This window comes from Vulpes lagopus, chromosome 4 (genome assembly GCF_018345385.1).
Source record: "Vulpes lagopus strain Blue_001 chromosome 4, ASM1834538v1, whole genome shotgun sequence".
NCBI classification, from domain to species: Eukaryota; Metazoa; Chordata; class Mammalia; order Carnivora; family Canidae; genus Vulpes; species Vulpes lagopus.
Genome location: NC_054827.1, coordinates 124,411,043 through 124,432,975, shown reverse-complemented (window position 1 = coordinate 124,432,975; position 21,933 = coordinate 124,411,043). Strand labels below are relative to the sequence as shown.

The 21,933-nt window shown below is 41.4% G+C and overlaps 1 protein-coding gene across 2 annotated transcripts in view; it reads right to left on the bottom strand.

Moving 5' to 3' along the window:
- The window catches only part of TAPT1 (transmembrane anterior posterior transformation 1), a 65,161-nt gene that overhangs the window by 35,982 nt on the left and 7,246 nt on the right, over positions 1-21,933 (bottom strand). The window contains exons 2-3 of one of the 2 annotated variants that reach the window (XM_041752237.1): positions 17,064-17,194; positions 3,052-3,170 (exon numbers count right to left, since the gene is read on the bottom strand). In XM_041752237.1, coding sequence (XP_041608171.1) covers positions 3,052-3,170; positions 17,064-17,194 — 250 coding nt within the window. The remainder of the gene's footprint in view (positions 1-3,051; positions 3,171-17,063; positions 17,195-21,933) is intronic. The other variant, XM_041752238.1, reaches the window with a different exon arrangement.

Below are 21,933 nucleotides of genomic sequence, written 5' to 3'. Positions count from 1 at the left end.
GAATGGTTTGGCTTGTGTAGGACAGGGGAACAGTCTTGCATATGAGGTGACACACTGCCCTCTGGTGTCATTTTAGTTCTAGAATCTTGACAATGAAACATTTTGTTTTGAAAAGTACTCAAATTAATTTAGACTGAAAGTATTTTAAAGTAATATACAAAAGCAGCCATCTCTACTTTATATCTAAAAAAAAAGAAAAAAGAAAAAAAAGAAAAGAAAATCTTAAAATACCTAGAGAAGTTTGGCTCCCAGGATCATCGGCCACTCAGAAAAACAAACAAAACGGAGGAGAGGGCTGAAGATCTGCCAGTTCTCTCTGCAACACGTCTTTTAGTTTTCAGAACACTGAAAGACTTCCCTCATGCTATCTGGGTACTCTGCTTCCCCCAAATGACAAGGAACACTAGAAATGACACAGTTCTAGATGCCTGTGCAGTAAGATGGGTCTTCAAAAAGAACCTAAAAATAACAAGGGCTTTGGGCACACTGACAAATCGCCACAGTCACCCACTCAATGAGCAGCCACTTATGTCTGTGTGCTAACACACCCAAGGAGGGACCCACTCTAGGAGGAAGAGTTTTTAGGATATATTTCCCTATAATGTTTAATCTCATCAAGCCAACAGCCATATGGAACATACCCTATGTCTTTGAAAGCCATTCACTTAGAAATGGCTGGAGCACAAACTTGCCTCACATTGATCAAAGAATAACTAAAAAGTTAATTTAGTTCATAATACAAACATGAACAGTTCTACATGGCCTTAGTTATTTTATGTCAGGTAGCTTCACCTGGCTCTACCCAAATTTCTTTTTTTTTCTTTTTTTTTTTTTTTATTTATGATAGTCACAGAGAGAGAGAGAGAGAAGCAGAGACACAGGCAGAGGGAGAAGCAGGCTCCATGCACCGGGAGCCCGATGTGGGATTCGATCCCGGGTCTTCAGGATCGCGCCCTGGGTCAAAGGCAGGCGCCAAACCGCTGCGCCACCCAGGGATCCCTCTACCCAAATTTCTATGTGTCTATCCATGCTATGTAGTCCACATGAAGATTTATATTTAGTAATGTTCTATTAGAAATTTTTTTCTGGTCTTCTGAAAACTAAAATAACCCTAATTTTATTTGGTCTCCCAATAGTAAAAAAAGAAAAAAATATATACAAGATTAGGCTTTGCTAATGTTAAAGTACCATGCTACAAATGTCTTTTTTTTTTTTTTTTTAAGGATTTTATTTATTCATGAGAGACACAGAGAAAGGCAAGAGACACAGGCAGACGGAGAAGCAGGCTCTATGCAGGGAGCCTGACGTGGGACTCGATTCTGGGTCTCCAGGATCACGCCCAGAGCCAAAGGTGGTGCTAAACCACCAAGCCACCCGGGCTGCCCACAAATGTCTTTTTTTTTTTTTTTTTTAAGTTTGCTACTAAGAATAAAGCATTAAAAATTCTCCCAAAGGTATAAAGAATGTACTTGAATTAAAGCTAATGATTAGATTCCTAAGAAGAGTCTTCCACTTGACTAACATGTAATTAATAAAATATGTAACATAATTCTCTCATTCGGATAGGTTACAGCATGTCTGGTATCACATATAACAGTGATGTGATCTTAATTCTTGTCATTGTTTTACTCCTTGTAATCTGGCAAATAATTTTTCTCTTTTCACAATATGATCTTCATGACTAATGAATTCTTCCAGTTATTACTGGAAGGATTTCTTCCTTATGAAATTGGTTAAGGTTTATTTCTAAATGGACTTTATGTGTTATTCAGTGCTTCCTAAGTATGAAGTGTATACCCATTTACTATTTTAAAAGAAAACTTTCCAAGAGTTTAGTCATTAAAAAAAAAAAATCAACGCATAATTCTGAATATTGACTATTAATTTGTACCTCAGTTTCCATGGTTAAGTTATTACTCTAATTACATTAATTATATTTTTATATGCCATAGAATGGTCGCCTACTTTACAGTTAAATGAAGTTTAATATTATTGTCCACTTCAGCATTTTAAAATTTTTTCATAATGAAATGTGTCTAAAGAAGTGATCCATGTGAGAAATGTCACTTGGGCAACTATGCTAAGAACTGCATAATATTCTAGAGAATGACTCCATAGAATGGAGACATGTTGACATATCAGTACAAAAAAAGAAAACTGTAAACCCCAAACTTCTAACCTAAAGACCAATAAAGCATTAAGATTCATGTAAGCTTAATATTTTTGTCTTCCTGTTCCTAGTTTTGGTAGAGACGGAAGGAAGGAAACTAATATTTGTTCTGGTCTACTGTGAACCAAGGCACCATGCTGGGTATTCTTTTTACACTTCCCATCTTTGTGGTAGAAGATGCCGGACTCTCAACATCCCCTTTTTCTGTGATGTGGAAACAGGCCTAGAGAATAGAGAAGTTAGGCAGCTGCCCACACCTGACCAGCTAACCAATGTGAGCCTTCCCACGAGGACAATGGTCTTCAAGAGTTTTCTGCTCTCACAAATCGTGGAGAGTTGCATCGGGAACCAGTAACTAAGGCTCCCCAGGTCACTAAGACAATGATTCTTAAATGAGAGGAAGAGTCCTTAGGAGATTCTGATAACTCCAGGCCCAGAACCCCGTTTTCATTATACAGATGATGCCTCAGAGGTCAATGGACTTTAAGAACATGAAGGTACTGGGTGAGCAGCACAGTGGCCACCAGGTCCTTGGTTCTCAATCCCCAAGCCTCCCCACTCTTCTGTGTGGTCATCTGCATTATTAATATTATTGTACTGGCGAAAGCAAAGTCTTGGTTCAAAACCATTTGGAAAAAAAGAATGCGCAAGGAAAAAGTACAAATATTATAAAAACACATTATATAATATTCATTAAAAAGACAAAGAGCATTAGTTCATGCATTAAGGGCCAAAGAATGAATGGAACTATGTGAATGATCCCTATTCTGCAAAATCTATCCAACGGATTACTGACTTTAACGACTACATGTAGTAAAATACTTTTTACGAGTAGCAAAAATAATGTGAACATTTGAAACAGCTCACGATCTTAAACTTACCTTAAGCCATAGCAAGGCAAAGTGAAGAGCCTGAAGAGTGCTAGGAAGACTCTTAGAGGAAGCAACGTGAACACATACAGAAATGCATCCAGGCACAGAAAGATTCCAAAAACCATGAGCTGGATTTTAAAAGGAGAGAAGAAAACAAAAAACAAAACGTAAAAGAAATATTCTCTGAATAACTGCAGATGAAAATTTCAAAAGCGGAATTTCTAAACTGCTGGAGATTCGCTTCTCACAACTTAGCTCAGCTGAGTAACAAGTCAGTAGCTGTACTTTTGTACATGTGTCAATTTAATGGAAAATCCTTTTCAAAGCACAAGTCTGTAGTTCTTCTCCCAGAGCTTTTGGTTTACCACCTAGAAAAGTCAATTACTCAAAATGTAATCTCCCTCAGACCATGGCTATGAAACACTGGATGTGGACTTCCTCAAACTTTAAAGATATTATAGAAAATCTTTCAGATAGAATCTTTAACTCTAGTCTTCATGATTTCTCAGACTCCTACTTATCAGAGTGCTTCCTGGATGGGAAAGACTAGGACATACATTGAGTTAAAATACTGTCTTTATATCACAAATGTGTAAAAGTAATTACTAATTTTAACAGAATTTCACGTGTGCTCAAACCGGCTGTATTTAGAAGGCATTATTATTTTTTTATATATGTTTTTTTATTGGAGTTTGATTTGCCAACATACAGTATAACGCCCAATGCTCAACCCGCCAAGTGGCCCCCTCAGTGCCCGTCACCCAATCACCCCATCCCCCCACCCACCTCCCCTTCCACTACCCTTTGTTCATTTCCCAGAGTTAGGAGTCTCTCATGTTTGGTCACCCTCTCTGATTATTCCCACTCATTTTCTCTCCCTTCTCCTATGAAAGAAGGCATTATTCTTCATCGAGGGGTAGCTGCTGATGTTTGCACCTCTTCCCCTATCTTGTGCCCTTGTCCCATCCTTCCTATTTTTCTGTAATGCAATACATTTGTCCTGTTAAATACAGGACCATATTTCACAGGAGGGTGGAGTCTTTTGACGGCTTGAAGTGGCCACGCCCAGGCCACACTCTGCGATTGCAGGAGTAGTGACTTTCCGTATGTCTGTTACACAAACATGCTATACCATCTATATATACCCTCACACACAACAGTCCATGTAACTTCAGGCAGTGAATTGTCCTATATGGATATATTGCGCAGTTAAAATCCACAATGTTATTGGCAGAATTATGTCCTCCCAAAATTCATGTTGAAATCCTAGCCACCAGGGACCTCAGAATGTGACCATGTGTGGATATAGGTTCTTGAAAGAGCTAATTAAGTTAAAATGAAGTCATTATAGTGAGTCCTAATCCAATGTGACTGGTGTCCTTATTAGATGAGGAAATCTGGACATAAACACGGATGGGGGAAGATGATAGAAAGATGCGGGGAGAAGACACCATCTATAAGCCAACAAGAGAGGCCTCAGAAGAAATCAACCCTGTTGACATCTGATCTCCATTTCCAGCCTCCAGAACTGTGAGAAAATTAAGTTTCTGTGGTTTAAGCCACCTGGTCTAAGGTACTTTGTGACAGCAACCCTAGCAAATCTTTAAAAGAAAGGACGCATTTTATTAACTTTTTGCAAGAATGTCTTAAAAGAATATATATACATATATGGGCCAGATTTCTTGATCAGTACGTAGAGACCCTAAAAGTTTTATTTATTTATTTTTTTAATAATTTAGACTCGCTATGAACACCAACAAAAGTACCAAGTCTTGTACTGCATGCCAACCACTTTCCAGTCTTCCCTCCACGGCAGCTGGTCAGCCAGGCATCCTGTGTGTCGCCAGCACAGCCACGGTCCTCCATCTGTTTGTTTTCCATACAGAGGAGTGTTGGAGAAGACAGCATGGTCCACATAAAGCTGGTGGCCTGTAGTTATTACTCTCCCATCACCAGGAAGCCTTTCTCTGTTTCCTGGTGGACTGCAGGTTCTACTCCAAAGGCAAAAACTACTAGAAGCCTGCACAACCCAGAAGGTATCTCGGTGTGTGTGCAACAGGAGATAGCATACTAGGAAGGAGACTGAGTGGTTGTCTTTCTTGTGACCTTACACTGAATGAGCACATTACTCATTCATCCAACAGCTACTAGGCTGCGAATATGTGCCAAGTAACACGCTCAGCCCAGCAGGCACAAAGCCAGGCAGGACACCAGGATGGGGTTTCCACCCTCACTAAGCTTATTCACATTTTAGCACTGAGACTGCTGCTGCAATAGAACTAAGTCTACAAGGTACAAGGGTGCCCTGGAGAAAGAATGGCCAAACCAATTTGGGGAGATTAAGAAAAAGCTCCAGAGGAGGCCCTTAAAGACATCGGAGAAAATGAGGAATATTGCCACAAGGAGAGGGCAGATTGACAGAAGACGGGCTGGGGGGACGGAAGGGGGAAGACATTTCCAGAGGGGGAGGCAGAGCAAGAGCAGAGAGGAGGAAAGAAATTGTGAAGAGTAAAACCTACTCTTGAAGAAAGCAGTAGAGCCACCTTTCTTTGGCTTAGAGGAATTTGTATTTGCATCATTCATGATGAACAATAACAGAAGTCTACTGGGCCTTTCTCTTCACATTTTAAACCAGCCCTGCAAAACTAAGTGGGCAAGCAATAATCATCTTACACAGTATGGTAAACGTGGACTGCCTGAAGCTGGCAAGGTAATAGACTGCAACATAGAAGTGGAAGGAAATCAAGTGGCTGTGGTCTGGGAAATGTCAGCTGGTTGGAGAGAAAGCACTCATGTAGTGAGAACACAGGATGCACAAGAAGAGCAACAGAAATGGCTTTCAGGGTTTGGAAATGTGGGAACATGGACTCATTTACTGCCTGCTACTCGGATGATGCGCTTTCTCATAAGGCACCAGCTCTTGTAAATTCCTTACAAATGAAAACGAGAAAATTTCCTAAAAAAGTAAACAAGATATAACCATAAAAACATTCATTCTTGAAGGAGGTAAGGAAGCCATGCCAGGTGCAGGATGTGCCCCAAAGGACACTGCATGGAAATCTCTCTGTTAATTCACACCCCTAACCCCAGCCCCCAGAGTTTGGACGGTCCAGGCAGCAGTGTTTTCTAGGCAAAGTGGTAAGAGTCTGCTACTTACTACTCCCAACAGCTTTTTTTTTTTTTTTTTTTTTTCCAACAGCTCTTTGAGGTAGTTATTACCAACCCTACTTGACACTTGAGGAAACCACAGCTCTGGAAGCTGAATGCCTGCCCAAGGCTGGGGGTCAGAGTAAAGGAACTGGCGTTGGAGCCTGAGTTGGCCTGACCCAAGACCCTACATACTCTCTCTGAAGCAGTTTGAACACAGGAAAAGATCCTTATTTTTATTAGGCATGGGGGTTAACATCATTTTCTTTGTGCTAACTCTTGCTAATTTGCCTAGTGTCATAAGAAATGCAAATAGACATTTAATGATTCGAACTTATAAAAGGCAAATTTCATATATTTAGACTTACTGCTAACTTTAAAATGTTACTAAGAATTAAAAGCTTTGAGTATATATTATCATGAGAATAATATGTACTTTCACACTTTCAATTACTTTGCATAGGATCTTGATAAAATAGGCAATTCCTATCCCCTTTTTATTTGGACCAAATAACCAAAAGGTATTCAAGCAGTCTTAAGCAATGTCTAATGAAAATACCTCAGAATTATCCAAAGTGTGGCTAGAATGGAATCGGTGTCACATGCCACTCTCTGTTGCCCTTCTGAGAAACACAAAAATCTGCTGTCTCTAAATGCCACTTAGAGTTTCAAAATGAATACGAGGTCATGAATAACATTAATGAGGCATAATGCTTTTGGAATGTGCCTCTTTACAGCACAGGTGAAAATCTGTCCTAATAGGTAGCAATCATCCGTTGTGCTCAATACCGCCACTCCAGATCTGCTGCGCTCTACATCCTGTAGGATGTAGATCTCACTTTATACCTATCTCACGGCTATAGGGCAGACCTTTTAATGAATATGTCATCTCTAAACTGGCCACTACATAATATGGCAAAGAACCAAAAGAACCAAAGCATGATGAAAATATTTCAAAAAGACATCATATACTGGAGTTTAGGGCTTTTGCTTTTCCATTCTATGCATTTTCCCAGGGATGGAAGACACGATCTATCTATATACATAGTTTTACGTGAAACCTTCCCTGGACTAACACTGAGTTATTCCTCCTTCTCTCTTAATCAAACAAATATTGTACAGCTCTCATGTGGCAGAGACTGCGATAGCTAGATAAAATATATGACCGCTATTTTAAGAAGGTCAAAGTCTTAAAAAAGAAAAAAACAAAGTTAAAGTCAGGGCACCTGGGTGACTCAGTGGTTGAGCATCTGCCATTGGCTCAGGTCAGGATCCCAGGGTCCTGGCATTGAGTCCTGCATCAGGCTCCCCGCAGGGAGCCTGCTTCTCCCTCTGTCTCTCTCTGCCTCCCTGTTTCCTTGTCTCTTTATGAATAAATAAATAAAATCTTTTAAAGAAAAGTTAAAGTCTTGTTAAGGAGCAAACTGCCCAAAGAAAAGGATTCAAACTCTAACCATGATCCACTGTGAGAAAAATCACTCTAATTCACTACACACACACATTTACATACATTCAAAACCCCCCGAAAAAAATTTCACCAAAATAAGGTTAATTTTTACTCCATGGAATAAAGGTTGATATCTTCTACTTCTCTTTTTATAAAGCAATTCTGGTCTCACTAAATTCACAACCCACAAAAGAGTGGTAGTAACTCACTGTCTGAAAAACAGGTCCCCAGAGAGGCAGGCTGGTTGGAACTCAGTTCCCTTCACCGGCAGACACAGGGGCAGCGAAGACAGTTCCAAGTGGCTACTCAGCTTTGCAGAGAGTTTTGGAGTTAAGAACACACTGAGAAGTTCTTTGTACAAAAATCAATGAAAAGCACCAAAACGCAAATTGCGGATATTAAAATTGGGAATATTTCTCTTAAAAATTTATTCTCAAAGTAGGGACTTATTAAAATTTACAGGGGCAAATAATTCTTTCAGAATAATCTGCTTAATTAATGAGATAGCTCTTGCTAATCTTCAGAATGAAAGAACCCTAAGTAGGAATATCAAAAGGGCAGAAATGTAAGCTGGCCTGTCTCATAGGAGCTCTCCTGTCAAGGGACTTCAGAAGCCTTCTCCAGGCACCGTGCAGAGCAGCCGGGCATGTGCCCATTCCACAGTCCATCTTCCCCTCTACACTGAGAGGCAAGAAGCACCCTCCCACCCCTGCTCTGCAGTGAGACTAAGGAGTTTGCCTGATTTCCAAACAGCAGAGGCAGGGCCAGACTTCAGTATGCACAAGACACAACTCTGAAAATGGAAGCACTGTTTCTATTATGATACCTGTTTCTCATCCTTCCAGCCTCAACCTTGCTACTGGATTTGGCCTTCTACATGGTTTTTGTTTTTTTTTTAAGATTTAACATAGCTTTTGACATCTGAACTTCAATGTAAAGAAAACTAAAATGGCACTGATTCTGTGACAGTGGTTAACAAAACTTCACAGGCTGGTGAAAATTTCCACAAGTGGCTCTTCCCACATTCATTTTGAACCTGCTACTACTGCTCTTCATTTGAAAAATACTCACCTCAAAAGAAATAAATAAAAATGCCAACCTCTCTTCATGGAGAATGGAGGTTTCTTAACCTTTTTGAAATCTGTCCCCTTTTGACAAAAATCTCCTGCCTTTCTCTTGAAATTTCAAAATAAGTAAAATTTTAGGCCTAAAATTAAATAGCATAATTCTGGAATACACCTCTCTGAATTATGCAAACCAACTTCTGGCAATTCTGAATACCATCTCCTCCACCACAACCCCAAACAGCACCTACACTGGTAGAGGGTGGCTGGCCTGGAGTGTTAGCTGGAAAGGAGGAAAGCAGGAAGCAGTGTTTCCCTTTTCCCTGGTCTCACAATTTATAAAGCTCTGAGTCTCCTCCCAAAAGAGCAGAGACCATATTTGGCTCAATTCTATACACTGAGGGATCAAAGGTCATTAGGAAGGACATCTTCCCCAGGGAATTTATAATCTAGTGAGCTAGACATGAGCATATAGTAAGTGCTGGTGAATGATGTGCTCTGGAAATGCTGGAGAAGAAATAAGGTCTGGGCAGGGTGGAAGAAGTGGAGGGGTGGCACTGGGATATGCGTACCCAGCGGAGGAGGAACAGAGTTATAGCAAGTATCCCCCACAGAGGAGACAAGATAGGAACTAGGTTTTGGCACGCATGCCCAGGCGTAACGCGAGTGGGAGAATGCAATCATTATAGAAGAGAAGTAGAAACTATCTTCAGTAATTACTAAGGAACTTTATCCTGTGTTTCAGGAGTTCTCAACAAATCCACATGCAGAGATTTATCATTAGGAGAATGGATTATCATTCTTAAGAGATTAAGTTGTTTAAAAAGTCTACATATGACTGACTTTGAAAGCAACTGCTCTTCAAGGTCATCCCTACAATAATTTTTATTCACTTGAATTCAAAAATTCATACTCCCAGGAAGTCTGCACTCTAGGAGAAGGCAAACAATGGGATTATCGTGACCCAGGGACCTTTATAAGAAGCACATTGCATATACATATGTAATGGCTGAAAACAAAGCAATATTGATGAAAGCCTTCACAATAATCACAATCTACACTTGACATATATTTTAACACAAAGAATATATTTCTTAAGAGGTAAAGAAATAGAGAATTTTAATTTGTAAAAAGATTTTATACACACACACACACACACAGAAGGGTCCTGGATTTTCCTGTTTCTTTTAAAGCAATGTTGAATATTGATATACTCTGAGTACTTGACCCACATTAATTTCTTGAATCCTCCCAACAACCCTTGAAGCAGAGACCCTTACTTGGCATCTGCAAAGAACAAACAGTGCTGTAACTCATGGCGCTGGGTGTGTCCTTCAAATCCTACGGCACATCTGAGAGTCTCCCTAAGGAACAAAGGTGTTAGCTGCTGCTGCCCGCCACGATCACAACATCTTCCCATTTCTCGGCTCAAATCTACTTTTTAAGGGAGTGACTGGCACACTACAGCAGGCTGAGTAAGCAGAGAGGATAGTGAAGGAGAACAATCGTCCGAATGAGAGATCACAATGGCCTGATATAGCACAATGGAAAGAGAGAGGAAGAGGGAGATTTAAAATTGTTTCCAAAGCTAATATGACAGGAATAAATTACCGATTCAAAAAGATAAACATAGGCCCACAGTTAACTATATCAGTAAATGGAGTAGAGCCTGAAGTCTCTGGCTGGTTGCTGTAGAGCTTCAAATGGGTCCTATATGCCCCACATATAGTAGGGCCTCCATCATGCTATGAGGCCCTGGATGTCGGGTGGCTCCTGTATCACCTCCAAGCTCCACTTCTGGAGGGGGCTGCTGGTGCTGCTGCCAAACTGACCCTGTCCTCCAAGAGAGTTAAGAAAGGTTAAGACTGTTGCAGAGGCATGAAGAAGCTGCTGCCACCACCACTCCAAGCATGGGGCAACAAGCCTCAGAGAGAATGGGAGGAATGCCAGCCTAAGCTGCCCCGATGCTGGATTCTGAGAAATGTGGATCCCCATTGCTTTCCTGCTTCTGAGCAGCCTTGTGGTGGGATATCTACATGAGGGTATGTCACAGATAAGAGCTGCAACATGAGAAGAATTTAGGGGGATGATTCCCCAAACACACTTCCTTGAAATTAGCAACTGAGCAGGATGCCCAAGAAATCGCTGCCATACACGTGGGTCTTGGTAAGTATTCAATACAGTTTCACCATGAGTCCCAGGACTGTTTTCCTGAAATAAGGGTGAAACGATGGCTGTGACTACATTTTGTTAACACACACTCACATGAGAAACAATGAAAAGGCTTTCTGTGATATTTTAAGTTCATTGTTTTGAAAACAATTTGCTGAATTATTTTTTCCAAATGTTACATCCTCTACCCCCACCCTGGACTCAAAAAGCAGAAGTTCCTCCCCTACATTAAGTAGTTTCCCTTTCTGTGAAGCTTTTTGTTTGCTCCTGTTCCCTCTGCTCCTTGAATGCAAGCTCATTCAGTCACGGACCATCAGCTTTCTCAAGATGCCCAAGTCCAACCCCCTAATCTATGACAAAGAAAGTCAAAGCCTTAGGTTCAACACCTTGATCAAGCCATTTGTCTATCACCTGCAGACCTGAGAAGAAAAGTTAACATTTCTAAATCTTGACTTTCAATTTTCCCATGTCACAGTAATCTTTGTCCCTTTCAATAACAGCAATAGTCTATGGAGAAAAATAACAATATTCTGTACCCATAGCAACGTTTACACCTTCAACATTTAAAGCTTGGGGAAATTTACTAGATTCTTAAAGGTAACTGAGCAGCTCCATTAAAGGCTAAGCAATTGGGTTCCATCTTTGAAAAAATGTATTAAACTATGATAACAATGGAAAAAATTCCCAAAAAGCATAGAATTACAAGGTAAAGAAAAGTCAAAAGCATATTTATGTTTTAGTTCTACCTTTTATAATAAACATTTACATAAATATGTGAAAGTAATGGAAAAGCTTCGTAATAATCACAACCTACACCTGACATGTATTTAACACATATATTTCTTAAGAGATAAAATAAATAAATTTATTTTAATTTGAAGAAATATTAGGCACATGGAAAGATCTTGAGCTCTTCTCTTACTGCTAATCCATGTTGAATATTGCTGTACGAACTTTTCAGAGGCAGAGCTCTGAGGGGTGGCTAACCCAATCACCATTCTCAGTCTGCCTCTCCCTTCATTGGAAAAGTATCACATCCACTGTCCTTAGTCTCCCAGGCAGTGGAGGATGGCTGTGGAACTCACTCCCACCAATAAGACACACAGAAGGAAGTGCACCGGGGCACTTCTGGGAAAGCTTTAAATTCTTTATAAAAGGGACATTCGAATGATGGCACTGTCTGTCTCCTCTTCTCTTGGGTGATAATGCAGAGGTATTGCCTGAGGTGGCAGCTGTCATCCTTCTATTAAAAGGCAGCAAGCAAGAGGACCAAAAGCCAATTTGCCAATGATGCCAAAATGGAAACATTAAAAGGAGTCCAAGTCCAGGCTGGCTTCATTAATCAGCTGGAGCAAAAGAGATCTCCTTCCTCTGACTAGTCAAAAAAAATTGCAAACTTGTTTAAGCCACTGTTAGGTAGTCTGTGACCTACATAGGAAAAAGCATTCCTAAGAAATCCTCCCATAGCTAGTCTCCACTGCTTGGTGTGACCACTCACAGTTACCTGGATCCGGCCTCTCCTCTCAGGGTACCTGTCCTTTCTTGTCCCAACAATTTCCCACCTCTGGATCTTCCTAGCACACCCACCCACAATGCCAAGCCCTAAAACACAGGTGCAAAATCAACCTCCCTTTCTCGTTACCTGGCAATGTATTACCTTGCCAGTCTGGGGCTGAGCTCTGTACATGCACGCTGTCAAAGTGCCTAGAATACAGACAGTACTCAAAATAGCCTGAGCAAAATCAATAAATAAGTGAACGAGTGACCTGTATCTCTCTAAATTAGCATTTAAATATATTAGGGAATTTGAAAGAATACTTTGGTGAGCATTTCTTGTTTCCTATAATTTGGGATTCACACAGGTGAATTCACAGACAGCCTCTGTCAAGAGTTAATTTTGTATGTGGTACAGGATACACTGTTCCCACAGGGTCCATATGCAGCACAAACACCAAGAGGACCGCCAGGTCTGGGAAGATGGAGAACATGTATCCCATGAGGCAGTGGGTGACACTGAATGCTAACTCATTTCTAGTGCCTGGGACAGTGCCTGGCTCCTAATCCTTATGTCGTAACTGCTATTCATTTTATGAACACAGAAATAGCTGCCAGGGGTAGGATAAGCGGCCAATCAATGGGGGCTACGGAGCAGTGAGCACTTACTCACCAGGAAGTTCCTAAGAAACTGGTGATCCTGCCCCGATTTCACAAGGCTTCTAGTTAAAGTGTTGGTTGTCTGACCTAACCATCAGCTCCAAGTTCTGTGCCTGCTGAGAACAGACTCTAGAAGGCCTGACAGAAAACGTCAGGGTGACAGGGTGTGCTATCTCTTTTGACCATCAGCTAAATCCTTCATGAAAGAGACATGTTTTACTCGAAGACAGCCTAATTACAAAGACAGAGGGAAGAAAACAGTTTTACCCCAAAGCTTCTTTCTGCCTGTGGTCAGCAATCAGAGAAGGCAGAGAGTCAGAAAATCATGTCCCTTACTGGGCTAGAAAAGTCAAATTTAGCAGCAAGTTAAACAGGAAGGTTAGATTCTAACATGAGATCAAATGGGACATGGGGGAGACATGGAAACCAGACTCCTCCTGGTCACCTCCTGCTGTGCAGGGAGCCCTCCAGATGACAGCCACCCCTCCTGCAAGGAGACAAAAAACCTTCCCCTGGAATGCAACCTGGAGACAAGAAACCTTCCCAAATTTTTCTTGTTCTCCTAGGGCAGGGCATTCCTCAAGTTGCTGAGGTGAGGACTATGATATATTTTAAAACATCGATATAGGGCTCACCCCACAATTAATATACAGATGAGAAAACTGAGGCAAATGGACAGAAGTAAATGACTCAAGGTCCTGCAGCTGATAAACAGTGGAATGGAGATGCAAATCCAGGCAGGCTGGCTTTAGAGCTCATGCCCTTGACCACTGCACTATCCTGTCTCTCAGTTTAGAATGCAGAGAAGTACAGTTCAGTATTCTCTGCTGTACAAAGAAAACACCAGAGCCCCCAAACGGATCACACACGGTGAGCAACAGACCTAGGACAAGAACCCAAGGGGTGTGTAGTTGCAGGCCAAAAGAGATTTGTGCAGAAAAAAAAGAAATGCTGCCTAAAGCCAACACAACACTCCAAAATTTCATCCCCTTTCATTAGAATGAGAAATTCAAATATGAAAAAAGTGCCAGCCACTAGAAATACTATTTTGAGTGTATAAACAATTTACGTGTTTTGAATGTCAAGTATAATGTGTTTTTCCACTGAGAAGATTACACAAAAATTCTGGAATTTTTTTTACATTAGTAAACAAGTTCAATAAGATATACTGAATTGACGACTCTCTTAATTTGAAAGTATAAACATTAACTACATGTTTTATGGCATGTGCCACCCTTGTAGAAGCATTAATTGTCAAATTTTTCCTCCTGAAAAGGCTACATGAAAATATCACAGCATTTACCGAAAAACAAGAAAAAAAGATGAATAAGGTGTTGTTATATATATTAGAAATATTCTATACTCTTTATCAGGGAAAGGTATTATATATTATGTATTACCAATTAGACAATAAATTTACCAATGTGAATGTCTAGACAGCTCCTCAACTCTTGTAATAAAAGCCTGGTGAAACCCTACTCCTAACATCAAGGCCTGGGAGACACTAGAGAGAACCTACCCCGTTATAAGGTATTTATGCCAGTGATTCAACTGAAACTGAACTCTGGTTTTTTTTTTTTTTTTTTTTTTAAGATTTTATTTATTCATTCATTCATGAGAGACACACAGCGAGAGAGAGAGACACAGGCAGAGAGGGAGAAGCAGGCTTCTCACAGGGAGCCTGATGCAGGACTCGATCCCTAGACCCGGGATCACACCCTGAGCCAAAGGCAGGGATCACACCCTGAGCCCAACCACTGAGCCACCCAGGTGTCCCTGAACTCTGCTTTCCTCTACATTTCACTTACTCTGAGAAGTTAAGAAGAAATTGCTCTAAATTGAAAAATGTGACACCTTTTGTACATTTTAAGCAATAAAGCTTCTGGAGTGTTGTTCTAAGAAACTAAACCAAATGTTCCTAAATAGGCCTAAAGCCAAAGCCTCGTAATAGGAAACAGGATTAGAAAATTATTACAATTGTGCATGAGCAGTGTTAATTCAACTTTTCTGACATTACACTTCTTATATACACACAAATAAAACCAAAGTTTCATGACAAGATACTTACCTTCCTACAGGCAATGCCATTCTGATTAACTTTTCTTTAAAAAAAAGAATTCCTAACTGATTGTAACCTACCTCATGGGTTACTCATCCCATCAGTGGTCCCTTAATGCACCATGGTTTGAAATACACTCTGGTTTATAGTGAAGGCTTATCAAGACCTGTGTGCAGTTCCCCCAGAAGACAAGACTCACAATGACACACAGGAAATGCTCGCAAGTTTCTGTGAGGGATCTATCAAGAAACTGCTTGGCATGTCAGTGCTGCCCGAGAGAAGAGAAGAGGATGTGTGTACCAACCCTGACTCTGATGAGCTCACCATCACAAGGACATAGCCGCTGCTCATCATTTCTGCCACATGAGGGGTAATAAAAGGGGCCAGACACACGCTTCTTGCTTTGAAGCAATCCCCTGGGTGCGTCCGTAGTTTGGCTGTGGATTGCAGGCAAATTTCTGTGTTTTCCCCAGATAAAAAGGGGAATCCACAACTATCCAGACAGGGGACAGCAGGTGGATAAAACCTGACTGTGGCTGGCACTGCCCTGTACAAGGACCTAGGCCCCAACCTCCCTCCAATTCCCTCTGCAGTATATCCTCATGCTTCCCAGTCTTGGCTTATCATTGGAAGGAAAGTGAGCTCTGAAAATAATGTGTTCAAGAAAGAAAGACATAAGAACTAATTTTATTATTATTGTTGTTATTATTATTGGCAAGCCAAAGAAACATTACCCCCCACCCCTGGCCAAAATCTTAAATAAATTCCAGGCACTGCCGCACTAAGGCAGCAGGTGCAGAGAGTGCCCCACACTTCTCCATCTCCCCTACCACGCACCGACTCTTTCATGGAACCCGAGACTCCCTAGAAAAGCAGCCATGTAATCATACCCTAAGCACAGTTAATGATCCTGACCAGAGGCAAGAACCGTCTCATTTTCATGACTGTTCTCCCTCCAGCCTGCTCTTGCTCCCACCCCTCCCTACCTTAACAAAGAACTCCCCAAAAGTTCAGCATGCAACCTGCCACCAAGAGCCCATGTGAAGCAATACTTCTCAAAGTGTCACTGGACAGCTGACTCCTTTCCCTCTACCATACCGATGCACTGACTGTCAGAAGTAAAAGACCAGCAGCCAAAATAGCTGGGTCCTCAATCCTCACTGTCCACTGCTCCTCCAGTTCTAGAACACTCTGACTGAGCTAACCAGCAAAATTCCTCTGACAGCCACTCCAACAGAAAGTGTGATTCTAAGGAAGCAAATTATTACAAGTTTTATGTGACTATAGAAGTATGAAACTGTGTTCTAGTACAGCCAAAACTGAATTATTTCTTAATTCTTCCTTTCTAGTAAGAAATCTTGGAATTGCTTAGACTTACCAGCTGCAGGAATGCAAAGGGAAAAGAGCGGCCTCCCTGTCATATCTGAGTGTCATATCTTAAGACACAACCAAGGGAATACAGCTTGCACAGATTCAGTGGCTATGCTTGTGGCTACACTCACCCTGGGATGTGAGGTTTTCTATGACAAAGATGCAATGAATCGTCTTTTTCTTTGAACAGACTGTCATTAATGTTTTTAAATACAAGGGCTTTCTGGGAAACTGAAACCTTCAAAAGGGCTGACAATTCAGTAATTTGTCATACTGAGAAAAAAATACTGCTCTTAGCCCAAGAGAACTGATGAGAATTAAGGGGGTAGGTAGAGATTAACTCCTTGGAAAAAGTGACTTGGATGGGACACAAGTGGGAATATGGTAAGTTTAATACATAGCAAAGTTAAGAAACACATTAAAAATACAAGGTTAAAGCCTCTTCCTGTATGGGAATTCCTATTCCCAATATATTTAGTTACCTATAATCATATTACTTTCAATATTTTAAAAACTCAACTCGAGGTGTTCACAATTTATTTTTGTATAATTAACATGTCGACATAACTTTCAAAATGATGTCTGGTAAGAGAAAAAAAAATAGTACCTTTTCCAATTCTCTTGGTATTCGCATACAAGTGTATACTCTTTCTCTTCTTTCTGTATACTTGGCCTCATTATGTTCAAGGAAGTACCCTCTTGTTAGTTCAGCACTGAGGAACCTCAACAATGAAAGCTCTACAGGAAAAGAAAATGACACAAAACAAAAAGAACAGTATTTATCAAGAAACTTACATGCTAGCTGGGGCCATAGATAATACATATATAACACAAGAAGAGAATAAAACAAAGCAAACTATAATTCTGTGCCCAGAACTGAAGAGCTACACACAAATGATCAGCAAAAATTATTGACAAAATTGCTACTCTGTGTGGTATAAAGAGAAAATGCCATAGGAATATAAAAGGAATGATTACTATGAGCCAGAACAGTTAGAAAAGGGTCTGCAAGAGCCCAGTCCTGGGTCTTATAAGTGATATAGGACCTGGACTGAAAGACAGAAGAGTAGAGATCAAGTATATGTAATATGAATATTATATGCTGATAGATACATATACACATATCCATACATCTACACCTATGAATGATTCTATATGCTAAGAGGGAGCCAAGTCACCTACACAGGCATTGCTCAGGTCCAAAAACCATCCTGGGTGAACTCACTGATACCAGTGCAACTTCTTCCTCTTCAATCTCAGAGAGCCTGCAAAACTATCTAAAAAATGCCAGTCCCCTAGGTGAAGGCTTACCAACAAAATAATCATACTAAGTCATACAAAGTAGAACCTCAACAAGATCTGAAAGACTTCCCTTTCCTTGGATTTATCCACCAGCTCTCTCTGTTCCTCCAGAACAAATTCACCCAGAATCATTCCATCTCAAATGAAAGTAAGGCCAAAGGAGGCTGAGTACTTTCCCCTTGGCTCTAACTGGAGTCTCTGAGATAAGAATCTAAGGTTGCATGCACTTGCCTGACAACCCATCACCTCACTGACTTTTCTGGACCCCTAACTCACATTACCTTACTATTCTTACTACCCATGAGGCCAAGCCCTCTTCCAGAAGTCAGGACACCAAAAGTTTCCATCTGTCCTCTTTGCTCTGAGCTGGCCCTTGTAGTCCTTTTACCAAATGCAGTGTTGGTGTTCCCTCCAAAAAAAATGACAAAGAGGGAAGGTGGATTTCATTTATAAGGACTGACTCAGGGAATTGCATCTTATGTGGGTGCTAGGATTTAAAGTCTGTAGATATACAGAAGAGTCTGTGGTCAAAAACACCCTTGAGAAGCCCTCAGGAAGACCCAGACGGAGACTTACTACCTCCCAGTGGGCCTAAGACAGCTTACTTCCTCCAGCACTGAACAGATGGCTAGTTCTCTGAGTACCAGGTCAAATGGCTTGTTCGTGTACCGAGGTCACAGTACAGAGAAAATACACACATGCGTGCACACATTTCTTTAAATTCCAGATTCATCATCTCTCTGGAGGGTTGGTGATACCACGAGAGAGATCTGGGGATTGAAACAGACGGAGAGAAGAGCAGACTTCCACCCACTCCTGCCGTGCACAGGGCAGGCCAAATCGTCAAATGCACTGCCAGCATCATGCTTTTGGGACGTTTACAGTTGAAGCCATGGACGCCAGAGGTGAACTGTATCATTCACATATTAATAGATGTTCAGATTAGAAGGCCTTGGTATCACCAAATCCATGCCGAGTAAAATTTTTGATCGGGAACTTTCTAATATACTGTAGGCTGGCTAGATATAGAATGTGATCTGCTGTTTGAAGCGGAGAAAAAGAGCCTTTTGAGCTGCAAAGAAAAACAGCCAAACCAGTGAAAGATAAAAATTATACTCTTGGGGCACCTGGGTGGCTGAGACCAAACCGCACATCATTGGGCTCCCTGCTCAGCGGGGAGTCTGCTTCTCCTTCTCTCCCCCTCTGCCTGTCCCCTTCCTTGTGCTGTGTCTTTCTCAAATAAAAATTTAAATATATATATGCATATATATTCAGTTTTCCAATTAGAAAGCAAAGGATGTTCTGCTTAGCTGATATGTATCAATAAATGTCATAAATACTAATCCTTTCATGTAAAAACAGGCCTCTCCAAAGGCAGGAGAGATTGTACTTGCACTACCTTTCGCTGATACCAGTGAGCCCCAAAGGTCATGTCATCATTATTCCTGTCCCCTCTCCTGCCACCCTCCACTACAAGCGCTCCTCTCTCAAATGGCCCAACTTTTTGGAACTGGGTGTCTTGGGTGGCTTCTCCCCTCCACCTGACTGTAAGCGTTTGCAGGTTCAGTGTTCCCGTCACTGTGTCCTAACAAAGCACCAGTAACAGTAAAATGTCAGCCATTCTTTACGGCTGTATTCCCTGGAGTGTCTTCTTCTTTTCTCTTTTTCCTATATATATATTCTCCTTGGACAATCTAAGGTTAAAGCCATCATCTGAATCCTAAAGTCACTGTATCTGACCCCAGGAACCTGTACCTGTATTCCCAGCTGCCTTTGGGCCACTCTACCTGGAGCTCCCCCACAGCCCCACCTTTAAACCTGCAAATGGAGCTCAAGATCTTGCCCTTCAATCCACCCTTTCCTGCAGCCCTGGCTTTAGCTCGTGCACTGCCAGTGACACAGTGTATGTCAGAAACTCGATGCTACTGGCCCTCTCTCCTCACTAAGTCCCATTGATTCATTCTCTGGCACATTGATTAACTTAGCCCTCCCTCCCCCGTCTCTGTCACCTGAGTTTGGTCCTTTTCATCTCCCTACAGTTCCCACCTAAGCTTCCTGACTGATGCCCTCCTTCCATCTCTTCTCCCATCAGTCCTGGCCCTGCCAGGCAGCCAGAGCCACATGCTCACAGGCCAGCAGCAGCCCCCCTTCAGTGCTGCCACCTGTGGGCCAGGCCCTCCAACTCAGCAGTGGGGACACTGGATCCTTTACAACTTGGCCCCCTGCTAGGTTTTCAGTTGTGCCTCACACCTGCCTCCGCTGAGTCTCTTAGGTCAGAGTTCTCTAGTTACACTACTTCTCATGTCTTGCAAACAGGGCAGTCAGTTCACAAGGTCTGTTGTCCCAAGAATTCACTTCCAGTTTCCCACAGGTGAAAACGCACAGGCGCTTGCTCTGGGAAGCCATCCAGGTCTTCCAAACGGAATGCAGCCTTTCTCCACTGGCTTGGCACAGCGTCTATCCTCCCCTGTGCTTCCCTCCACCCATACCATACTAGGTTTTGGGGCTGGTTTTGTCCTTTACTTGGCATAGTTGGGGTACAGCACGTCACAGGTGTTCAACAAATACTTGCTGAAAGACTATGAGAGGAGAAGGAGGGAGAAAAAAAAAACACAAGGAGGAGTGTGGCAGAGAGAGAACAAAAACAGAATCAGAAATCAGAAGTGGCAAAAGCAGAGAACACCAGATTCTTGAGAAAACAGCCTGTGACTGAGACAGAATTTTCTGAGACGGGAGAGTGAGAGGGGAAAGAATGACAAGCTCTGGCACCTCACTGGATGCAGCAGCCACTGAAGATAAGGAGTGTCTATGTCGTGTATAAGTGTGTCTAAGTGAATGTAAAGTAACCTAACACGTATCTGAACCTCTGCCCTAAAAGGACAGGGTGCCATGGTGGCAGGCACAGCCATGGAGTGCCCTGGGGTATGGGACAAGGATGCTTGCATTATTCACAGTAAGGGAAGGGAGGGAAGCTGGCCAGCCTGCTAGTATGTCAGCTGTGTAAGGAAATACAGAAACAGGTTATTACAGAATTTTACATTTAAAACAGCAAATTAAATCAAAAGAGACAGCTCTACCTTATGTACTTAGAAAATTATCCTCCACAGTGGCGTCTTCCCTGATGACGCAGTTGACCGAGTTTTACCATAATAAGAGTTTTGTTATGATCCACAAGAAAAGCAGGGATTAGCGATCAGAAGGGGCTTCTGGCATCCTCTCTATCACTCATGAGTCCTGTGACCCTGCTCAAGTCATAAAGTTCAATTTCACAGAACAGAAAACTAAGGCTTGGAGCAGTTTTAGAACCTGCCTGCCATCCACACAGGATGGCCAAAGGTCTGAGAGGATTTGATGAAAGCACATGACAAGTGCAGAGCATGACACAAGGTCTTGAACTCTTTACTAGTAATTTCACAGGACCTGACATATTACCCAATTCTGGTCTGGTGGTTCCCTAATGTTTACTGGTGCTGCTTCTGCAATTCTGTTTTCATGGATAAAAGGTATGTTGCAAATGAGTATATTTAACAAACTAACCTAGTAACTAACTTTCTATAAACAAGTCACACAGCATATACCTACAAAAGTGTCTTAACTATATTATAAATTGAAGTGACATGTCAGGATTCTACTTCTAGAAATTCAAGAATCTTAGTCATAAACACCAATTTAAATTCCACAATGGAATAATTTAAAGTATGTACTTAAAAAAATCAAAATGATAAAAACATGTTTTTACTGCACAGCTCTCATAACTATGAGGCATATTCTTCTGTTACATCCAGTTTGCAGATGAAGAAACCAAGGGATAGGGAGGTTAAGGAGGTCTCCAGGGTCATAAAGCAAGAAAGTGGTCAAGCCAGAATTCAAAATCAGGCATTCTATTCTCAAAGCATGTGCTTTTTGGCACAAGATTATTATTTTTTTTAATTTAAATTCAATTTAGTTAACATATATGTATTTTTAGTTTCTGGGGTAGAATTTAGTGATTCATCAGTTGTATATAACACCCTATACTCATTACATCAAGTGCCCTCCTTAATGCCTATCACCAGTTACCCCATCTCCCATCTCCTCCCCTCCAGCAACCCTCAGTTTGTTTCCTAGAGTTAAGAGTCTCTTATGGTTTGCCTCTCCCTCTGTTTTCATCTTATTTTTCCTTTCCTTCCCCTATG